The sequence below is a fragment of the Asterias amurensis genome, chromosome 4, assembly GCF_032118995.1.
Source record: "Asterias amurensis chromosome 4, ASM3211899v1".
NCBI classification, from domain to species: domain Eukaryota; kingdom Metazoa; phylum Echinodermata; class Asteroidea; order Forcipulatida; family Asteriidae; genus Asterias; species Asterias amurensis.
Window position 1 is genome coordinate 24,821,739 of NC_092651.1, and position 22,922 is coordinate 24,844,660.

Sequence of the window (22,922 nt, forward strand, 5' to 3'; positions counted from 1 at the left end):
AAGAGATAAGGAAAGACTGAGACTCCTGCAGGGGGTCAATTACTTTTATTGCAATCAGTGCTCAGGTCGTTGATCTACTTCCACAAGCGAGCCGGGGTACCCCAGGGAAAAACGCCGTCCCGGCCCCCTAAGTCTTAACCAATTAGCGCTTTGTGGAAATGGGATGATGATTTCCGATAACAAGTCAAATCGTTCCAAGTACACAACTTTAAAGTAAAGGTGGACATACTTTGTTTACACAACAAACACAAACAAAAACAAGCAGATGGTGACCCCAACTTCTCTGCTTGATGGATTTGTGTGGTTTTATACTATACGGGAAAGAGAGCAATACAATACATCAACCCAAACCATAGTCAATAAACTCAATGTTTTCAAGACCCATCACTAATTTACACACCCTTAAAGGCAGTGGACTCTATTGGTAATTACTCAAAATAATTATTAGCATAAAACCTTTCTTGTAACGAGTAATGGGGAGAGGTTGATGGTATAAAACATTGTGAGAAACGGCTCCCTCTGAAGTAATGAAGTTTTCGACGAATTTGATTTCGAGACCTCAAGTTTAGAATTTGAGGTCTCGAAATAAACCATCTGAACGCACACAACTTCGTGTGATAAGGGTGTTTCTTTCTTTCATAGTTATCTCGCTACTCCGACGACCAATCAAGCTCAAATTTTCACAGGTTTGTTATTTTATGCATATGTTGAGATACACTAAGTGAGGAGACTTGTCTTTGACAATTACCAATAGTGTCCACTGTTTTTAACCGTGATCCCTTCTGCCGTGCAGAATTCATACTTCATTCAAGAAAAAATGAAAGGGTCTGAAAATTAAACCATCTTCACTTCGCATTATCCCCACCAACCTGCCTCATTCACGGTGCTGATTGCAGATTGATTTATCTAGATAATGTCAACCAATCTGACTGACTCCCGCCCTCGTTTAATTCGTATTTCAGTCACGTCGGATATCGCGCTGCGAATCTCACCGTAATTGAATTGTAGAACCTAGCTCCTTTCTACACGGTGTTAAACAACGTGAAGTAGGCACAGGGCTACCAGACCGCAAATCAAATTTCCATGGATTTTGGTACACATGAATGTCCCATTAGCAGACGATTTAAGGCAATGGGGGCAGAGGATTATTTTCTTCTTTATCCCTGTGTGAATGCCTTGCAACAATGACACAATAGACACACACACAAATTTGGCGGGAAAACTGCAAGCTTATAAGATAGTGATTATTTTGACTCGAATTGGTGTTTTAATCATCACTTAGAATAACGGGAAGGTCGGTTTCATGAGGAACTTAATTCATCAGTCGGGAATTTAGTCAACCATACTGATTTGAAGCAGAACAAATTGAAAAATAAGTAATCACATTCGATGACAGTAGAAGATAAACCGTATACCCTTAATATTAAATATTAATGTGTCATGAAAGTGTTACATGTGTTGACAAGTGTGAACGATAATCCATTTTGATGGGATGATTTAACAAGTTTTAACCTATATTCTAAGTGTCTCATGGTGAAATAGACAGACTGACACAATGGCTGCCAGATTGAATAATGCTGTCTACTGCCCTCAAGCGTCAAAATGTAACTGTAAATGCACGTGTGGTTAAAATTTCAAGATTAATGTTGTATTTGCTGCTCAACGTATTTTTTAATAAATGAAAAACCTGATCCAAACAAACTGCTCCAAATAAGTACTTGTATTGTACCATAAACAAAAACAGCAACACTAACACAATTAAATGACATCATTATTATATTACAAGATATAAATTAACAAAAAAATACATTAAACAAGTAAAACATTGTAATAAACAAGAACAAACCCCAAACTTTTAATTTAGAATGTAAAAGCAATTATTATTCATTGATGTTTCACGGCAACACTTTAAAGTTTCTCGACTTCTTCCACTAAGAAGAATAAAGTATGTCGATTGAGTCCACTATCGACTGATATGTTTTATATAAACACTTCAAACTCTCTTAACTTCTACAAAAAATTACAGCCGTAAACTTCAACTTCCACCAAGAAGAATAAAACAGATCACTGACTCCAATAAGAATGAAATCATTTCGACATTCAGCGATTAGTATCTTCCCCAAGGTCTTCTCCGACAACCAGAGATAACCACAGGATATAAGAAACCAATAAGCAGCTCAAATGACCATCAACATGATGATGATGACGTTTGCATGCCGAGTATGGAGCTTCAGGAGTGTCATCTCACATCCCGTAGCCGAGTGATTTTACAGTTGACTTATTTGTCTCGAATCAAAACTGAATATTGCGCAAAGATAAACGCAGGCGCATTACTTGATCTTAGCGAATAAATCGGCCTAAAGCAACCGTTGCTGCTCAATTTTGGACCGACCTGTCTTGATTCTGCTCAGAGCAAATCTGAACTACAGGCGAAGATCTGCCAAAGTTAATTTCCGCTTTTTAAGATTGTGAGGACAGGGACCCCCAGACTGAAGTCTCGGTTCCCCGTAAAGAAACCCACGCAATGTGCCTAAACCTGGGAGTTATTTTTGTTCCATGCGCTTGTAGTTAAAGGCGCTGGACACTTATGGTCATGACTCAAAATAATTATTACCATTAAACCTTACTTGATAACGAGTAATGGCTCGCCATTACTCGTTATCAAGTAAGGTTGATATAGTATAAAACATCTTATGTGACGGCTCACTCTGAAGTAATGTAATTTACGACAAAGAAGTAATTTCCCACGAATTTGATTTCGAGACCTCAGAACTAGATTTTGAGGTATCGAAATCAAACATCTGAAAGCACAAATATTTGGTGACAAGGGTACTTGTTTTCTTCCATTGTTATCTCGCAACTTCAACGACCAATTGAGTTCAAATTTTCACAGGTTTGTTATTTTTTGCATATGTTGAGATACACCAAATGGGAAGGCTGGTATATAATGATTATCAAAGGTGTCCAGTGTTTTTAAGTTTCGGGTTTAAAGGCTGGGTCATAGATTTTGTGTGTGCACGTAATGATAATTTATCAACTGCTATTGTTGACTTGTTGATTTTTTTTCTCTGGATATTTAGCAGGTTAAATAAGTCAACTTTAACTTTGAAATCAAATTGTTATTCCTGTCTGTCCATCGGGCATCTCGCCACAAGTCACTTAGAAGATGCTTCACATTTAGTTTGTTTGTTTGTTTGTATTTGGATGCATTTGTTTTAACTCATAATTTCAAAATATTGTGGCTCTGTATGGTTTTGAAACGAAGTGAGAAAATGGATGCGAGTTTGAATTGAGATTGAATGTAATATCTGGAAGCAAGATCGAGGTTGGTTCACGAGAAACAATTGTTGGTGGCGTGAGAAGATTAAGGTCATACAATTCGGATTTTCCAAATCCCAAGGTGTATTTGGGAATACATCTGGCTTTATTATGACGAATTAAATACCCACCAATGGAATGTTCAGTAGAATCATCATTCATTAATTTGTCCATGTGCGTCCATCCAACGCTGACTCCCCGCCCCGTAAGGAATGCGTTCTATTAAAGCTTCATAAATATCAATTAAAATCCATACAGCTGGAGTAGTTTTACTCTGCGAAAATGAAAACGCCAGAACCCATCTGGTACCGGGATTTACTTTATACACATGACACATTGTTTGGAAATCTTCCACGATGAATTTGACTCAAACGATGTTTGTACAGCTATCAACCATCCCGAATAGTATATGAATAAGTAACTGACATATTCCAGCTGTTGCATGTGTTACTTAAACGGTAACCTTTATTGATTGGCTCAAGTACATTTTTGTTTTCATCGTTTCTGTTTGATAATGAATTTCCTGAAAGACGGGGGGGGGGGGGGGGTGTGTACATTTCCCCACTACTCGATACCAAGTAAGGTTTTATGCTAACAAATATTTTGAGTATTTACCGACAGTGTCCACTGCCTTCAACAAATGAATCTGCTCTAAAAGCATACGAAAACTCCCGTCTGTATTGTCGGATAAAAAATGAATGCTCTGCATTCGTTCTTTTAGTTCGCACGAAGCGTTTATTATGACCAACATAAGTTAAAGTTTCACGATAAGCTTATTACCTTTTACATGTTGCTTCGTACATAACGCGCTTCACGACGAACTCGTCCTCGCAGTTTACGCGAAGAGAAAGTTAATTATCCAATTAACTTATTAATTAAAATTGCTAGGATAACAACTTAATAACAACAGATTTGTTTGGTTTAAGATATCCATGGTTGATAAAATGTCAAACAATTACTTTGAATACCACTCTTTGTCAATAAACCCCGTTTACCAGGTATCTCAACAAATATGCAAAAGTAACTCTGTCAAACTCGAATAATTGTACTTTTATGGTGACCTTATAGTTCTGAGACTATACGACTTGATCTTTTGGATTTGCTTTGAAACGTTTCTGGTTTTGGTTTATTCATTTACAGGATTACACCATATCAATGTATCTACGTCAGCATTGGAAAGACGAACGGCTAAAGTACGACAGCCGATTAGGCAATCTCTCATTGGACGGCAGACTCGCTGACGTCATATGGGTGCCGGACACTTACCTGGCCAATGACAAGAGCTCTTTTGTACATGACGTCACCGTTAAAAATAGACTTCTACAGTTAAGCTGCGACGGCAGCGTTATCTACGGCATGAGGTGAGATCTTTGCCCTTTGCAGTCCCAAGTTAATAGTTAGATGTCGAGTTGTCTTTTTAATTGTATGTCTGTTTGGTTCCTGCCCAAACTGGTTTGTACGGTTTATTTTGTAGTGACACACCTGGACGATCTGAACTGCACTTTTGTTTGCCTCCACCATTGGTCCAAAGTTTCCCTGAAGGCATTTTATATGTTTCCTTTAGTCTGACGCGTCAAAGGGGGTTTCTTTACGTTTCAATTACTAAAACTGATCCATAATATTGACCCGGCTACAAAATAAACAGGTTTCAGATACAAACAGTGCCTGGACAAAAAGTGCACATACTCTATTTAGTAAACTAACACGTACACAAGACCACAATCAGTCAAAAGAGTCGACAGACGAAGGGGGGCTGAACCATTCTCACTGTTGATTACCTGGCATGAATTATCGACTGGGTCCCGGTGTACTAGGGTATACGACGGAGAAAGACCACCGGGTGAAACAACTGTAAGAAAAAGAAGAGAGAAAAAAATGTTCGCTCTCCACGGAAGGTTTGTCTCCTTATATTGTTTGGCAAGTGGACCGAACACAAGACGTGGGAACGGTCTTCCGCTTGCCAGGGTCCGGACAAGGCATTTCCTTACCGTGCAGCTGGCCCAACTGACAGGGGGAGGATGCTCGCTGGATCGGGGGGGAGGCATTCTGGAATGCGTTGGAATGCTCTCTGTGGAGGGGTGGGGGTCTTGACTTGAAAACACAAATAGAGAACAGGAAACCATTTTGAATAGACTTCCATCCGTCGATGCGGATCTTCCTTCTTTACTCTCGATCATGTTCTTTTTATAGCAATGCTGTCTATCTCTCTTTCTTTCCCCAAGAAAGGAAGCTGTCTGTGAACATAACCCTTTCAATTCAAGTGAGGTGAAATGGAAGGGGAACAAACCTTGAAGAAAATAACCAGGTGACACGAATTCAACACACCGTGGGTTGTAGTTTTCTTTATTTAGTTCAGGAAATAAACCGAGCCCTTTCAGTTTCGCATTTCACAGAAGAGAACACAAACAAACAAACAAACATCCAATGGGGTTGGTCATAGCATTCAGAGGGAGGGGTGATGACTATAACCCTAACTGCCACCTCATGGCACCTTTATAAAGATGGCTTCACCAGTGACGCTAAAAGTTCACCCCGCGAAAAAAACAATTAGCTCATTGACATCCTGCCGAAAAGAAAACAAACAAGAAAGTTGACGTAATCATGAGCTGAGACCTTCATCTCAACCCTCTTTTAAAAAGATGACTTCATTAATGGTGCTTAAAAAGTTCTCTCAACCCAAACAATCATTGTTAGCTTTCAAACATTCATGGCAGAACAGGTTAAACGGACTTTATTTCAAATTGTATATAGATGTTGGACACAAATATTGCGCTAAGCACATCATTTGTTTGATTAGTAGAAACATCGGCTCGAGTTCCATGTGATGAATGGTGCAGTACTGGTTCTTTGCAAATATCTGCTTAGGATTTTAATAAATTGCTAAGCTAAATCAAATTGGGACCCTACACAAATTTACACTTTCTAATATGGGCTGATTATGGTGAGCCTTTTCCAAACGTCGACATAAAACACATTTGTCATGCGAAACTTTAAGCCGCAGGCAGAAGGGGGCCTGCAAAACCCCAATGGCTTTTTATTTCCATGCCAAGCCTTGCACAAAATCGGCACAAGAGGGAGCCAAACAGTGACTGTTTCTGCAATGGGGCGGGGCGGGGGTCTACGTGCATAAACGCAAAGACTGTGATTCTGTCCCAAACAGTCACAAAGATTGACTGAACTAAAATACATAAGAGACTCAAAATAGCAAAATGAAACCCAATCACAACGTAAACTATGCAGCTCTGCTGAAACACAACCAGGGCAATTTGTCAAAACAACATCCTTCAAAAAGATACGACAGCTCTTTAACACAGCTCGTTAAAGAATCCCCCGCATAAAAAAACAAAGACTTAATGGTGACCTAATGAGGCATAAACTGACGCAGTTCTACTTAACGCATGTCTATTTTTGTAACTTGGGCCCCTACTTGTTTTGATTTGGGAAAAATGGTATCCCCCGATGAAGGAGACATCAACGGGTTATGTGAACACTTAATGACCTGCCCCACTGTGGACTAATCCGCTCCTGAATTGATATTACTTGTATACTGACGTAGAGGATATCTAAAAGAGTCTTAAGTATTTCTTAATACGGTTGTTTGTTTGTTCTGGCCATCCCCCCTAACCTAGGATTACAACAGTAGCGTCTTGCATGATGGACTTACGGCATTATCCCATGGACCAACAGAACTGCACTCTGGAGATAGAAAGCTGTGAGTATACTAAAAAGGAGGTGGTTGCATAAATTATCAATTTTTTTTTTTTTCTGGATGCGTTCTGTTTTTCTTTACTTGAAAAGAACAACACCAATTATATGATTCTTCGGTTTCATTTGATGATTATATTCACTCAAGTTTTAGTCGTTAAAATGTTAAAATTCTTAGATGAAGTAAGTGGTGATTCCAAACAGCTAGTGTTTACACGATTATAAAAAGGCTTAAGTGTGCATTCGTAAATTTAGAACGAATTTCAAATAGCAAGAGACAATGAACATTGACACGTTATTTAAAGGAAAAGTTCTTAAAAAAAGAAAAACCAAAAACAAAATAAAGACAAATCGAGACGAGGGAAGTTTCTACTTTTCAAATTCACTTGTTCGATAGTCTGTAGAATTTGGACTGTAAGCACATCCGTGGATCCATTTTCGTTTTCCACTCCCGTGCAATAAAAACCCATGCAACCAGACCGAGGCTGCGAGGAAAAAAATAGCATGGTCCCTTATCTAAAATTTGTACCAATGATTTCAAATATACCACAGGGAATCCTCATCAAAAGAAGCAGCTGAATAAGAAATGATCAACCATCCCTAACAGCTGCTTAGTTACAGACAATGAATGCATCTAGGCCGGATCGAAAGCCGTCTCTTTTTAATGGCATTTGTTTTGTACAACATTTTTTTCCCCTCAACATTCAAACAAAATGTCACCAGACTTTATGCTCTCTAAATCGGTATAAAATTGGCACAAAGGTAAAGGCCGTATGAACAAGTTTTGTCTACGGCTTCAAAGACCTCACATGTGCTTTATACTTTGGAGAAAACAGTAACATAAATAAACATGTTCCCTTTAAAGGGTGTATGTACTTTTTGTAGGACAAAAAACACAATGTCCACAGATTTACACTAAACTTACACAGTTTGAAGATAATGATATTAGAAAGCTTCCCTAAAAATATTAAGTGCTGAGGTGCTGCAGTTTTTGGAAATGAGTAAAACAGTGTCTTGAAAATATTTTTGGTCTCATGAGACCAACATTATTTTAAGCATTTACAAACGTACTTTCATGACATTGTTTTACTCATTTCTCAAAAACGACAGCACCTCAGTAAAAAGGAATATTTAAAGGGAAGCTTTCCACTATCATTATCTTCAAACCCTGACAGTTTAGTGTAAATCTATGGACATTTTGAAAAAGTACAAAGATCCTTTAAAGTACTAGACACCTTTGGTAATTGTCCAGGACCAATGTTCTCACTTGGTGTATCCCAACATATGCATAATATCGTAACAACTCTGAGAAAATTTGGACTCAATCGGTCATCACAGTTCTATAGGAAGAACAATGGCAGAACAATGCAAGAAAAAACAACCCTGTTGCACAAAGTGTGTGCTTTCAGACGCCATTATAAAATGCTTCAGGCCTTGAAGTGTTTTATTATTTGAGTGAGAAATTACTTCTTTCTTAAAAACTGTGTTACTTCAGAGGGAGCCGTTAACAACAATGTTTTCCAACATTAACAGCTTTCCTTTGCTCGGTACCAAATATTTATTCTTAAAAATAATTTTGAGTATTAACCAATAGTGTCCAGTGCCATTTTATGTTCAAACATTTCATGCCAACTTTTGCTCACCCCAACAGATGGCTATACACTGACGGATCTCTCGTATTCGTGGCAGTATGGTGGCAAGTCAGTCCTTGGGATGGACGACATTGAAATAGCACAGTTTACCATCACAGAGTGGAAACTGGTGTCCAGAATTCAGACCTTCTCCACGGGTACGTTCAACGCTCAGCGGCCAGGTGACCAGACTGTTCATTTGACACACTCATCTTTTTTCTGTAAAATTTAAGACTCAAAACCAAGAAACCGAATTCCCCAAAACACTCCCGGGACCAAGAAAAGGCAAACCGATAACAGGATTATTATTATGTAGTGTGGGAGAAATACCCATCCATTGATTGACAGTTCCTCTAAGTAGTATTTTAAACTTTGCATGACGGAATGCAAAAGAGAGGTTTGCGGTACCACCGTGTGCAAATCTCTTTTGAGAAGTGTTGGTTCTGAGATGGACCTAGCCTTGGCGGCCTTACACTTTCGTATTAAACTTTCTGTGTAAAGGAAAAGAGTCCTACATGGGGCTAAGATGAACCATGGTTAATAGTTTCATATAGTTTGTTTTACATCATGTTATAAGATTGTTAGTTGTAAACAAAACAATGGTTTCAGTCTGAAAACTCATGATTTTAAAGTTTCTACGAATAGAAATACCACCGAGAAACATTCACAATTCTAACACCACTTTAAACATTAAGTTTTTGTAATGAACACATGCTCGTGACACTAGTGTATGACACAGACAACATACAAGAATTGATATCCACAGAGACTAATTGACATCTGATACCACTTTACAAATTAAGGTTGTATAATGAACATTGCTCAGACATGAATGATAACAATGGTAACATAGGAACATTTACAGCTACATATAATCATTTGCATCAAATACCACTTAAACAATTAAAGGTGTATGGTGAGCAATGCTGACAATACCACTGTACGTCAAAGGCAACAGAGAAATATTTACATCCTAAGATTACATCTGAAATGACACTTTTAAAAAACGAAAAATGTTTAATGAACATTGCTCGCGAAACATTTACATCCGCAGTAAGACATTTACTACTTTGAATACCACTTTAAAAACAAGGTTGTTTAATTAACGCTGCCGATGATGCTAACTGTATAACAAAAGCAACGTAGAGACATTTGCATATATACAGTGATCGTTTAAGTCTGATACCACTTTAACAATTAAAGTGGTATAATTAATTGCTCACGACACCACTGTATGACAAAGGCAACAGAGAAACATTTACATCTACAGAGAAACATTAACATCTGAAATGGAACTTTAAATATAAAGAATGTATAATTAACGTGACGCACGCAATACTGTATAACAAAGTCAATAATTAAAGAGAACAAAGCCATTATCGGTTCATTAAACACAGCTGTTTACTTCTTAGACATGGCTTACCCCTTGTAAATTAGGCTTAAAGGCAGTGGACACTGTTGGTAATTACTCAAAATAATTATTAGCATAAAACCTTACTTGGTAACGGGGAGAAGTTGACAGCATAAAACAATGTGAGAAACGGCTCCCTCTGAAGAAACAAAGTTTTCATGAAAGAAGTAATTTTCCACGAATTTGATTTCGACACCTAAGATTTAGAGTTTTAAGTCTCGAAATCAAGCATCTGAAAGCACACAGCTTCGTGTGACACGGGTTTTTTTTCTTTTATTATTATCTCGCAACTTCGACGACCAATTGAGCTCAAATTTTCACAGGTTTGTTATTTTTGCATATGTTGAGATACACCAAGTGATACGACTGAACTTTGACAATTACCAATAGTGTCCAGTGTCTTTAAGGTGGTATAATTAATTGCTCACGACACTACTGTATAACAAAGGCAACTATTAAGAGGACAAAACCATTACAGTTTCGACAACACAACATTTACTGCAGCAGCCTTCAGTAAACCATTTTCTGTATGCGTAAGATAGGATTTATTGTCACAAATTATTTGTAACTCTCCCAAAAAGGAGGGTCCATCGATTTAAAAGATGCTATTAAAGGGTTTTACCCCCACTGCATGGTGGGTGGATTTCACAAATCTCGACTTCGGACGAGTTACCCGTTCTAACTTTACGAGCTAATCGTAAGTTTTTAATAACTCATGAGAGTCATTCAAATTAGTCCCAACTTAAGAATAACTTTGTTAAATCGACCTCTGATCCATCTTCTATTAGGTTAGCTAGTCTTTTTTAAGTTACTTTCAAGTTGGACTAGGGGGGGGGGGTAGCTTAGCGTGGCCTGACCACACTGCCTGACCTGTTTACAATCTTAGTATCCCACAGTTCTAGCTTTTCAGACCGCCAATAATACTGCCGTTACACCTACAGCACAATTTCTACTCTGGTGTCATTTCATGCTACAAAATACCATGGTAACGGGAAAAAAAAAAAAAACAAAAAAAAAAAAAAACGCACGGAGTGCTGATGTGCAATCGAAGAAAAAGAAACCGGGAGAAAAATACTGCCGGGGGTCCGGGGATCAAGCGGACCGGGTTGGAAATCTGTCCTCTACTCCATATGGCAGGTGGTTTCATTCCTTCAGAACACACCCGCCTCCACGATCCATCAGACCCCCCTTGTAGGATTCTTCTGAACTCTAAGAAGGAGGTTTATGACATGAGTGGAGGGAATGGGGGGCGGGGTTGTCTATTTGTCAACCTCGTTTTTGGAGTTTGATGAGCTAATGGACAACTCATCTGCCCCTGACACAAAAAAGAGGATTGAGTTCCACAATGGTTGACAATTCTGACGGTTTTAGAATGGTTTCAGGCAGTTTATCTTAATAGGTCATCGATTTTTATCAAAAAAAGAAAGTTACTTGTGTCTTCCACACACTGACACCTGGTACAGGAAATAGATTTAATGAAAATTTTCTCCAAATCCCGTGCATCTCTTTGAAAACTATCAATTTGTCGAGAGTTTACAAAAAGTGTTTCTCAGAAATGTGGGTCTAAGTGGATCGTTGCCTAAAAAACAGTCGTTGTGTATGAAACCCCCACCCACATAGAACACAAAACAGTCGTTGTCCATGAAACACTTTTACCCTACAAGAACCACAAAACAGTCGTTGTGCAATGTACCTCCTAAAAGAAGATAACCTGGAATTAGGGTTGAACTTAGTTAAATGTTTTGACTCAACTAAATCAAGTTTTTTTAATGGCTCGAAATTAGACATATTGTCCTGCTTAGGTTTAAGCTTTTTAGACAAAAGCTTGACAATTATATCATAACATGCAACGTGGTTCACATCGTTTAGATTATTCAGGTGTTGTATCTCTAGTACAGTGTACAATTTTGTTAAGTCTGTTTCTTAGAAACAACGGACTTACTTATCGGATATCTAAATAAATTATACTACACTCTGAAAATCCCTGGTCAGATTTCGGGTTCAAAGGGATGTGCATGGCTCGATTCTGTGTCAGGCCGGAAAAGGGTTACAACTGAGATATTCATCTAGATTCTACGCTAGCTTGACCCATGTTTGTTTCACTTTGACACGATTCTCCGGGTCATAATGACAAAATAACAAGCCTCATGACCCGGTATCCGGGTCAATTCTGTCCAGAGAGATCTTAGAAAGGCCCATAATAAAACAAGGACCCAATTTCATAGAGCTGCTAAGCACACGAAACTGCTTAATATGAAATGTTTGCCTCGATACAAACAAGATTACCAACCAATCTTCCTTGTGATTTTCAGGATAAGCAAACAACAACTGAATATCAGTAACAAGGAGTTTTTAACAAATACAAATTTGGTTGGTAGTCGTGTTTTGATCTAGGAAGAAATTACATGCAAAGCAAATTGTCGTGCTTAGCAGCTCTATGAAGTTGGGCCCCAGGTCTGGAACACTTGTTTGATATCATAAAACAATAACTCTTTAATGGTCTGACGTTTCGATCCTAGCAGAGTCTTTCTCGAATGCTGAAAAGACTCTTCTAGGGTCGAAATGTCAGGCCATCAACAATGTTTTTATATTATACGAAATGTCAGGCCATCAACAATGTTTTTATATTATACCATAAGTCATTTTTGTTGGTAATAAGGTTTGCGGAAAGGTTTGCGGTAAAAAACTCGACGTTTCGATCACTATGCTCTGATCGTCTTCTGGAGAATACCCAAAGACGGTTTGAGCATACTGATCGAAACGTCGAGTTGAAACCAACGGTTCTTTTCAGAACCACCCCAACTCATTAGAGATAGTCATAACATGGTGTTACCACAAACCTTTCTATATCGTATTTCCACCATGCAAAGTTTCAAATCCTAGTTTGAAAATCTTAATTTCATTTTCTCACAAAACAATATCTTGACTTTTTCCTCGTATATGAATGTTTCTCGACAGGAGCGTATCCCAGATTGTCTTTGAGCTTCCTTCTAAAGAGAAACATTGGTTACTTTGTGCTTCAGACGTACCTTCCTTCCATTCTCCTTACTATACTCTCATGGGTGTCTTTCTGGATTAACCACGAGGCAACGTCAGCTAGAGTCGCCTTAGGTAAATATGTAGAACCCTTAAGTATGGTGGCCCTGAAGGGACACAGCCAGTCGTGAATATTTTCGCGACTTTGTATATTTATTCACGACAAGTCGCGAATATATTGGCGACGTCGCGAATATTTTCACGACTAGTCGCGAATATTTTCGCGACGTCGTATATTTATTCACGACAAGTCGCGAATATTTTGGCGACGTCGCGAATATTTTCACGACTAGTTGCGAATATTTTTTACGACGTCGTGAATAATTCTGCGACTAGTCGTGAATAAGTTCGCGACTATTCGTTAATATTTTTCGGTAGCTTGAGTGTGTAATTCTTACACGGCACGCGTTGAGAGCCAAGCTACGACAATTGTAGCCACTCGGCTATGTGTATGGGGCCCATGTTTTATCCAGTAGAATTGTTATCGAAGTTCGAAAAAACAGTGTCTGATTTTCATCAATATTTCGGGGGTTTCCAAGGTTGAATTACTCCAAACCCAAATAATTGTGAATGCTAAAGGATTAATCTTTCAGTTAAAATTGGTGGGGGATTATGTGATGCGTTGCACCCTGCCGTGACGGAACGAATTCGCGTTTTAAGTTGGAAATAACAACGCAAATTGCTCTAACATTTCAGGTAAAAATTGTCAAATTTATTTGCTGAAATTATCAACACATTATAATTAAACTTATCTTTGGGTTGTTTGTAAAATTTACCTATTGTTGGTCCGGCTACGCCGGGGTTAAAAATTGATGTTTTCATTTCGTAAAAAATAGTTGTTTTAATGAGTGTGTGAGACGTCGCACTTTTAAAAGTAAATTTTTCTAGCGTTTATGTTTTTCAAAACGGGTCGTAATAGTGTCAAGGTCATCGAAAATTACATATTATTTTGGACAGGAAGGTCGTATGATCATGATTTTTATTTTATTTAAAATGTTGAGATTTGCTTGTTGGGATTATTATGATATAAACTCAAAAGTGAAATTTACTCGATATTCATCATTACAAAGGGGTGGGTGACATATAACGTTATGTTTTTTTCTGAAGAGTGAAAGGGCCAACGTTTATTGCCTAGCATAGGATAGCCTACTCCTACTAAAGTACTCAGTAAAACTATAACGTTAGGCCTAGGCCTACCGTTAGGGCCATACGTTAACGTTAGGTTTGTATAAACAACCCACCATCAATTTGCAAGAGTCGGAATTCTCCTCCGGATCCATCATCGTACTGGACAGCTTTTACTTATTCTTACTAAGCCGTCAACGTGAATACAGTAATTACACACTCAAGCTACTGAAAAAATATTCGCGACTAGTCACAGAAATATTCGCGACTAGTCATGAAAATGTTCGCGACTAGTCGTGAAAAAAATTCGCGACTAGTCGTGAAAAAATTCGCGACTAGTCGTGAAAAAATTCGCGCCTAGTCGTGAAAATATTCGCGACTTGTCTTGAAAAAATTCACGACGTCGCAAAAATCTTCACGACGTTGCAAAAACATTCGCAACTTGTCGTGAATAAATTCACGACGTCGCAAAAATATTCACGACGTCGCAAAAATATTCACGACTGGCCGTGTCCCGTCAGGGCCACCATACTTAAGTGAAGGTATAGCGTTTAGTAATCACTCTTTAAATTAATGGAAAATACAAACTTCTGGTTAGAAGTGTACGGCAGCTTTAGAAAGTGTAAATCACTTTGAGAAACAGTTCACTTCGAATGGTTGTGTAGAAAACAAAAAAGTTTGCATGCCTTTCAATTTAAATGTGAGTAACGTTACTTTATGTAACGTCTCCCAGATTGCGTATTCCAATTTAAGAATAATCCGCCCCGCCCGGACATAATGTATTCAGAATTTTTGGCGACCACACCCTTTGGGTACACCTCCCGTCCATACTACACATTGATACTCTTCAAGGATTGACAATGGCTACCATAGACACTTTGGTACATTCGGACTACCGTCCCTAAGTTACCACAGTAGACCTACCCCTGTAGATGTATCAACATAACCACACCCCTTGGTGACCACGCCCTTTAATTTCAGGTAAACTTTCTTTCTATTTTTTATTTGACCCTCTTCAAGGATTGACAATGGCTACCAGAGACACATTACAACCACTTCCCCTAGTTGACACAATAGCCCCTCTTTTCGGATGTATCAATTATAACCACACCCATGGTGACACCACCCTCTTAACAAAGCCATGCATTCCTTCCATTCTACAAATTAGCCGACTTCATGGATTGACAATCAAGAAACGCCTTCAGTGCATTACAACAACCTCCCCAAGTAACCACAGTAGCCCCTCCCCTCGGGTGTGTCGCTACAACAACACTCCTTTTAAGTGACCTCACCCTTTAAAGAAATGAATTCCTCCCATTACCACTAGGCTTTTTTTTTATTGATCGACAATGACTACCAGAGACGCATTATATTACAATCACCCCCAATGTACCACAGAAGCCCCGCCCCACGGGTGTGTCACCTTTACCGCACCCTTTCATGCGGGAAACACTCGTTTATTCACGAAGACATAAAACGACTGTTTAGAACTCGAGGAATAAATCGCAAACTGCAATGGCAGCTGAAGACGTCACCCAGGGCTGAAAACAAACCAACAAGCTTTAGTTACTCCCCTTCGGAAAACTAAGAGCCCAACCCGAGAAGCTCTTCAGGGGGAGGATTTAGGTCAAGTGAATAGCCGAGGGTGACAGACTTGTCACGTGAAGGTTGTACATGAACTTAATGCCTGGGAAAATGACACCATGGTAACAATATTACATCAAGCCAAGTTTCAAAATATCTGAAAGCCGAGCAAGGTCTCCCCCCCAAAAAAAATCCTGGATATCATTACAAAATAACTTGTTGTGAGTATTTAAGAAACTAAGACATTGCTATCAACTCAGTTTTATCCAAGTTTTTCAGTTTGTTTCTTAACCTGCAGCAGCTCCATTTAAATGTCGGTTTATTTGACTTTCATTCTGGTCAACTGACTTCTATTCGGGTTAATTGACTTTTATTGTGGTTAATATTGACTTTCATTCTGGTTAATGATGACTTTCATTCTGGTTAATATTGACTTTCATCCTGGGTAATATTGACTTTTATTCTGGTTTATAATGACTTTCATTCTGTTAAAGACAGTGGACACTATTGGTAATTGTCAAAGACTAGTCTTCACAGTTGGTGTATCTCAACATATGCATAAAATAACAAACCTGTGAAAATTTGAGCTCAATCGGTCGTAGAAGTTGCGAGATAATAATGTAAGAAAAACACCCTTGTCACACGAAGTTGTGTGCTTCCTGATGCTTGATTTCGAGAACTCAAATTCTAAACTTGAGGTCTCGAAATCAAATTCGTGGAAAATTACTTCTTTCTCGAAAACTATGGCACTTCAGAGGGTGCCGTTTCTCACAATGTTTTATACCATCAACCTCTCCCCATTACTCGTTACCAAGTAAGGTTTTATGCTAATAATTATTTTGAGCAGTTACCAATAGTGTCCACTGCCTTTAATATTTACTTTCATTCTGGTTAATATTGACATTCATTCTGGTTAATTGACTTTCATTCTGGTTAATGACGACTTTCATTTTGGTTAGTTGACTTTCATTTTGGTTAAAGGAACACGTTGCCTTGGATCGGTCGAGTTGGTCTTTGAAAAGCGTGTATAACCGTTTTTTTTATAAAATGCATATGGGTAGAAAGATGTTGTAAAAGTAGAATACAATGATCCACACAAACATGCCTCCAAATTGCGTGGTTTTCCTTTTACCTAGACGACTAACACGTCGGCCATTTATGGAGGTCAAAAGTTTGACTCCCATTAATGGCTGACTGTGTTAGTTCGCACAGTAGAAGAAAAACCACGCAATTTCGAGGCAAACTTGTGTGGATCATTGTATTCTACTTTTAAAACATCTTTCCAACCATATGCATTATATAAAAAACGGTTACAAACGCTTTTGTTTTGACCAACTCGTCCGTTCCAAGGCAACGTGTTCCTTTAATATTGACTTTCATTCTGGTTAATTGACTTTCATTCTGGTTAATTGACTTTCATTCTGGTTAATATTGACTTTTGCTGTGGTTATTTTAGTCAGTCTGGTAAATTTACTGGGTTTTTTTACTTTCATTTTGGTTAATTGACTTTCATTTTGGTTAATTGACTTTCATTCTGGTTCATTGACTTTCATTCTGGTTCATTGACTTTCATTCTGGTTTATTTTTGTTGACATTGATTCTGGTTCATTGACTTTTAATCTGGTTCATTTGCTTTCAATCTGGTTCATTGACTTTCATTCCAAGTTCAAGCAGTTCAGACTGCAAACCGCGTTTCTATGTGGAAACAAAATCTCTATTCACAAAATCCAGATGGCCAAAGTCTGCAACGGTCCTGCTTCATATAAATTAGTAAAGAACTACAGAGTAACTTTATTTAAAGGCACAGGGCACTATTGGTAATAACTGGAAATAATTGTTAGCATAAAAACTAACTCGGTAAACGAGCAACGGAGAGCTGTTGACGGTATAAAAGATTGTGAGAAACAGCTCTCTCTGAAGTAACGTAGTTTTGAGAAAGAAGTAATTTCTCACTAAAATATTTGAATTTATTTCGAGACCTCATCTGAGGTCTCGAAATCAAACATCTGAAAGCACAAAACTTCGTGCGGCAAGGGTGTTTTTCTTCCATTATTCTCTCGCAACTTCGACGACCAATTGAATTCAAAATTTTCACAGGTTTGTTATTTTGTGCATAAAAGTTGAGATACACCAAGTGAGAAGACTGGTATTTGACAATTACCAATAGTGTCCAGTGTCTTTAACAATAGTAAGGCAGGTATGTGATGGGTTGTGCCTTTTTATGATACAAGCAAGACATTCGGCACACAGTCAGAATGTATAATGAGAAAGATATTCGGTCATTGCTGATTAATTTTGTCCTTACAAGTAGCTCTTTTGAACATATTGAAATCTGATTGTCAAAATTCAAATCTTCGATTGCCCTAGAGCCACATATCTTTATCATGGCATACTCTGGCTGTGTGCCAAATCTTATGCTTGTAGCAAAATCTGAGAGAATCAGGAAATCCAACATACCGAATGCAGACCAAAAAAAAAAACATTTGAATGTGTTTTTTTGTCTTCAGATAGCTACCTACCCTATTTCATTTTAATATTTTCGAGTGGAAATGAAATCATATATTTCTTTGATTTGTTTTTGTGTCAGGTATAACGACGGTGCTCACCATGACAACAATTAGTACAAGCGTTCGTCAATCCCTCCCACGTATCTCCTACATCAAATCAATTGACATCTACGTGGTCACGTGTTTCGGTTTCGTGTTTGCTGCCCTCCTCGAGTACGCCATCGTCAACTTTAATTATTGGTCGCAACATAAGAGGAAGGCCAAGGAGGCATTGAAGAGCGCCACCGCGTGTTCGTCTACACCCACCACAGACAATAATGCCAACAGTAGTAATAATGCTTCGAATCTTAGAACCAGAAAGTTCCGCGATAACACGTATCAACAGGTAAGAATGTTAAGCCCTACAATAAACCCCTTGCATTGTCCGCCATCTTTGCTAAAACGTGCAAAAGGAGGTTTAGCTGCACGTAACGCTAGCAATAACGTGAACGTGAATGTCAGCAAATTGTGTTGTTTATAGGTGACGTCACCACTTTTGGGCTTTCTTCATGCTTACGTATGAAATCTGCACATACGCACCTGACGTGTAGGTGATGTCACGTACACGCTAAATACGTAAGATTTTAACCATACAATTTGTTGAAGTTCACGTTCACGTGTTTGCTCGCGTATTACGTGCAGCTAAACCTATCTGAGATTCGTGCGCAATGCGTGAACACGCGTGTGCACGTTTAATATCAAATATGGTGGTCAATGACGTCATGTGCATGTGAGCACATGCTGACATCACTATTTTGTATAATTCCATTGAATGTCTAAACCACAACATACATACTGGTAAGCTATGTTGTGGTATCCTAAGTTGTACCGTACCACACGTCCTAAAAGGGGTGTCAATCATCATTTTTGTACAAAATCGGTATGTAAACAGCCACTGGTACATGAAACACTATCATGAAAAAAAAGAAAAAAGAAAAAAAAGGCAACAACACACTAAGATACAAAGAAAAACGTTGAATAAATGCAAAAGCAAACCCTTATACAAGTGCTAACCGCAAGCAAATTGATCCCTAGCACTGCAGAAATAATAGACAAAACTCACATTCGTATCGCAAACTCCATTTCCCTAGAGTAACCTGTCCCGAAAAACTCACGCAAAACAATTTTTTTCGAACTACCAATCCTTTTTTTGTAAAACCATTGGGTGGTAATTTTTCAACTCGCAGTGGGGTTACGGACCACCGTTTTAAAATGGCAATCTCGTTTATCACAACAATTAAAATGTGCAATCGGTTGGCAACGGGTTTTTACATTGTTTGGTAAACAATTTGAATTTTGTTACAGTGAGCGTTTTCTTTTGATAAGCACAGTAAAGACCTATTGCTGATTTGTGTTCTTTGTAGTGAAGGTTAAACAAACTTTTCTCGAACGAGGTTGACAAAACTCAAGGCTGTGACGTTGCCCAAAAGATTTTGTTGTTTTGAACGGGTTGAAAAAAGGAAAAGAAAGAAGAACAAAATCCAAAATTAACCGAACCCCAAAATCCAAAGGTTGGCACAGAGCCTCAGCAACAATGAAGTTCGATTGTCTTCATTCATGTTCAACAAAAGACTGTTTGTATTTTTAGCAAAATTTTGTTTGATTTAATTCAGAACAAAGAAATGTTTATACATGGGGCATTTTGGTCTAATAACACTGATATTGAACTAAAATTTTATATTTTATGTACTTATCATTATTTAATAGTGTGACAATGCTGTTTCTGGAAGTAAAGGATCGGTAAGAATTCTAAAAAAGCCTCTCTCAATGTTAAAAAATATCTTTACGCATTTTTTTTTCTTTTTAACACTAATACTAACAATAATAACAAAAGGGGAAGGTACAATTAATTTCTTATGGACCATTCAAAATAATCAGTGTTTCGAAATGCAACATTTCGAAATGCATTGACTATCTTGAATGGCTCCTTAGTCAGCATGACCTTTTTTTGAAAAAAATTATAATTTGATGGTTTTGATCTTTGACCTACAGCTTCAACTAAATCAAAGTGTTGGTCAGAGGCTGTCAGGGAGAGACCCAAACGACCCCAACGATGTCGAAGTCATGGAAGAAATCCCAATGAACAGGCTGAATGGACTCGAAGGGACCGAGACCCACGTCCGGAAACCTTCATGCACCGGAGGCAAAGTCCGGCGACGGTCGAGCGGTACCAACTACCGTCACACCCCGCCGTGGTTCGGTCCGGGTAGCTCCGGGCGGGCTAGGAACTCTACATTACGGAGACGGACAATACGGGTGCACCTCCCGAAAGTGCGCAATGTGCATATCATCGATAGCTACGCCAGGATTCTATTCCCGAGTCTCTTTATCATTTTCAATATTGTCTACTGGAGTGTGTATCTGATGTGGCAGCAACAGTGGAAAAACAATCAAACTTGGAGTGAATGAAAGTCTTCTATAACTTTTTCGTAATGTAGTTATTTTTTATTTTTTTTGCTTCTTCTACAACATGTGACTGTCAATGTTTTTGCCTCAACCATCCTACAATTTAACTGAACGACTAGTCTGGAGCAATGTCAACAAACGAGTGCGGCAGACCGGTGTGAAAGGATATTCTGTCCCCCCCCCCCCCCAATATCGCAAACTGTGTACAAACTTATTCTGATAGCGCCTTCTTTTGGACATCCTTGTCAAGCCCATGTTAATTTTCTATAATATGGGGGACAGCATCTCCGGTGGACAGAATTCCCCGAGTCACCGGCAAAAAGCTACACATTTTCATACTAAAGGTCTTTGTAAAAACCCCGGTATCCCGTATAGTTCTTCCCGTATTCTTCAAATACTGAACGACATCGTGTAGTTTTGCTATGAAAAGTTAGGCTCGCTCCCCAGTCGCTCACTCTCTTTATAAAACTAGAACTTCCATTTTAACTTAGGATTTCAGATTATGTGGGAATACACGATGACGTTTTGGAGGAACACAGACAGTAAAACCTTGCATGATTGGTAACTAATTACTATTGTAACTTCCTTGAGTTGAAATGTTACGGCTTCCAGCGATAAGTATAACTATAGCTGCATTGTATTTTCAGATCGCTCCTCAAACAATTTGGCTCATCTTTTAATTTCTTTTGGATACCATTTCGTTACCTCTTGTTTCAGAAAATGTTCAGTTCTACTTGCTCATTTTTCAGAAGGAAAAAACCCTCAGGCAATCAGTACAGCTACACGCTCAACCAACCCGTTGTCTTCACCGACGACGTTAGTTTTGTTTACAGTGTCACTGGCGGTTTACAACGCAAACTAATTGGAGTAGAGATTTATGTATCATACAAACATTTGTATCAAAGTTCTGAACACGATTCGTTGACTTGCCCAGTCTCTCCGATCCACTGGGTAGTGCGTTCTCTACTGGCGCGTTATACCAAAACTAGTGTTGCAAATCAAGAACAAAACAGTTGCTCCAAAAACGCTTAAAGCCATTATACACTTTCGGTAAACAGTATTGTCCAAGGCCCACACTTTGTGTATCACAACTTATATATAAAATTACAAACCTGTGAAAATTTAGGCTCAACCAGTCATCGGAGACGGGAGAAAATAACGGGAAAACCCACTCTTGTTTCCGAGCGTTTCGCCGTGTCATGACATGTGTTTAAAATAAATCCGAGAATTAATATTGTTTTAATGTTTTCTCAAAAAGTAAAGCATTTCATGGAACAATATTTCAAGAGAAGTCTTTCACCATTACCTTCTGTAAACCCTGTAAATTATTTGTAAATCTGTGAACTTTTTTTTCTGAACCGAAAATGAATAATGGCTTTAACATGTAAACGGATACACTTCCCAAGGAGAATAAATCCCCTAAAACCCTACATTTTCAGAAATGTATTAAAACAATCAACACTATTACAATATTACCACACCCCAGTTAAACTATATTAGTAAACAAAACACAATCCCAAATAAAAATGTAACTAAAACAATATCCCTAAACTTTAAGTACAACGATTTGACGTCATTTGTAAATAGTTACGGGGAAAAAAAACCTATATAAAATGTAATAAAAACAGTCAAATAAAAAAAAATGAATAAGAAATGTCAGTCATGCACGACTTCAAAATATAAATGACATATCGAGTTTATCATTATTGTACTGACAAATTATTTTTTTCGATAAGGTTTGAACCAGTTCAAATTATATAAAGTGTCAAGATTCTGAAGGTTTCTCAATTTGCAAACAATCGAATTCGCATTTGAATTTGGGGCATTGATGTTTATTGCATGAAATACAAATTAACTAAAACGTTCCATTTTACTTTGTCGATATCTCTTCAGTAGAACTAAAAAGAAACAAAAAGTAGATTTCTGTATTCAATTTAGAAGTTTATCAAATGAAATCATAACACAACACGGTACCAGAGAAAACAGTACGATATACCCGACTTTTTGTTTATCGGCTTATTCAAACTCAAATTCAAATAACCAACAATACCTTACTGAGACAAGATTTTAAAAGGCTCACTATTTACAAAAGGACAACAAAACAAAGGGGCAAATATTTATCTGTAGTTCACTATGTAAATTATTGTGACTATTATCTCT

At 38.1% G+C, this 22,922-nt stretch overlaps 1 protein-coding gene across 1 annotated transcript in view; it reads left to right on the forward strand.

Annotated features, from left to right (window-relative positions):
- LOC139936002 (gamma-aminobutyric acid receptor subunit beta-1-like) overlaps window positions 1-20,842 on the forward strand; it is a 55,073-nt gene extending 34,231 nt beyond the window's left edge. Inside the window, exons 4-9 of the mRNA XM_071930696.1 lie at window positions 4,459-4,679; window positions 6,948-7,030; window positions 8,675-8,812; window positions 13,024-13,176; window positions 18,398-18,702; window positions 20,349-20,842. Of these exons, the coding sequence (XP_071786797.1) occupies window positions 4,459-4,679; window positions 6,948-7,030; window positions 8,675-8,812; window positions 13,024-13,176; window positions 18,398-18,702; window positions 20,349-20,765 (1,317 nt within the window). The 3' untranslated portion in view covers window positions 20,766-20,842. The remainder of the gene's footprint in view (window positions 1-4,458; window positions 4,680-6,947; window positions 7,031-8,674; window positions 8,813-13,023; window positions 13,177-18,397; window positions 18,703-20,348) is intronic.
- The last annotated feature ends 2,080 nt before the right edge of the window (window positions 20,843-22,922 follow it).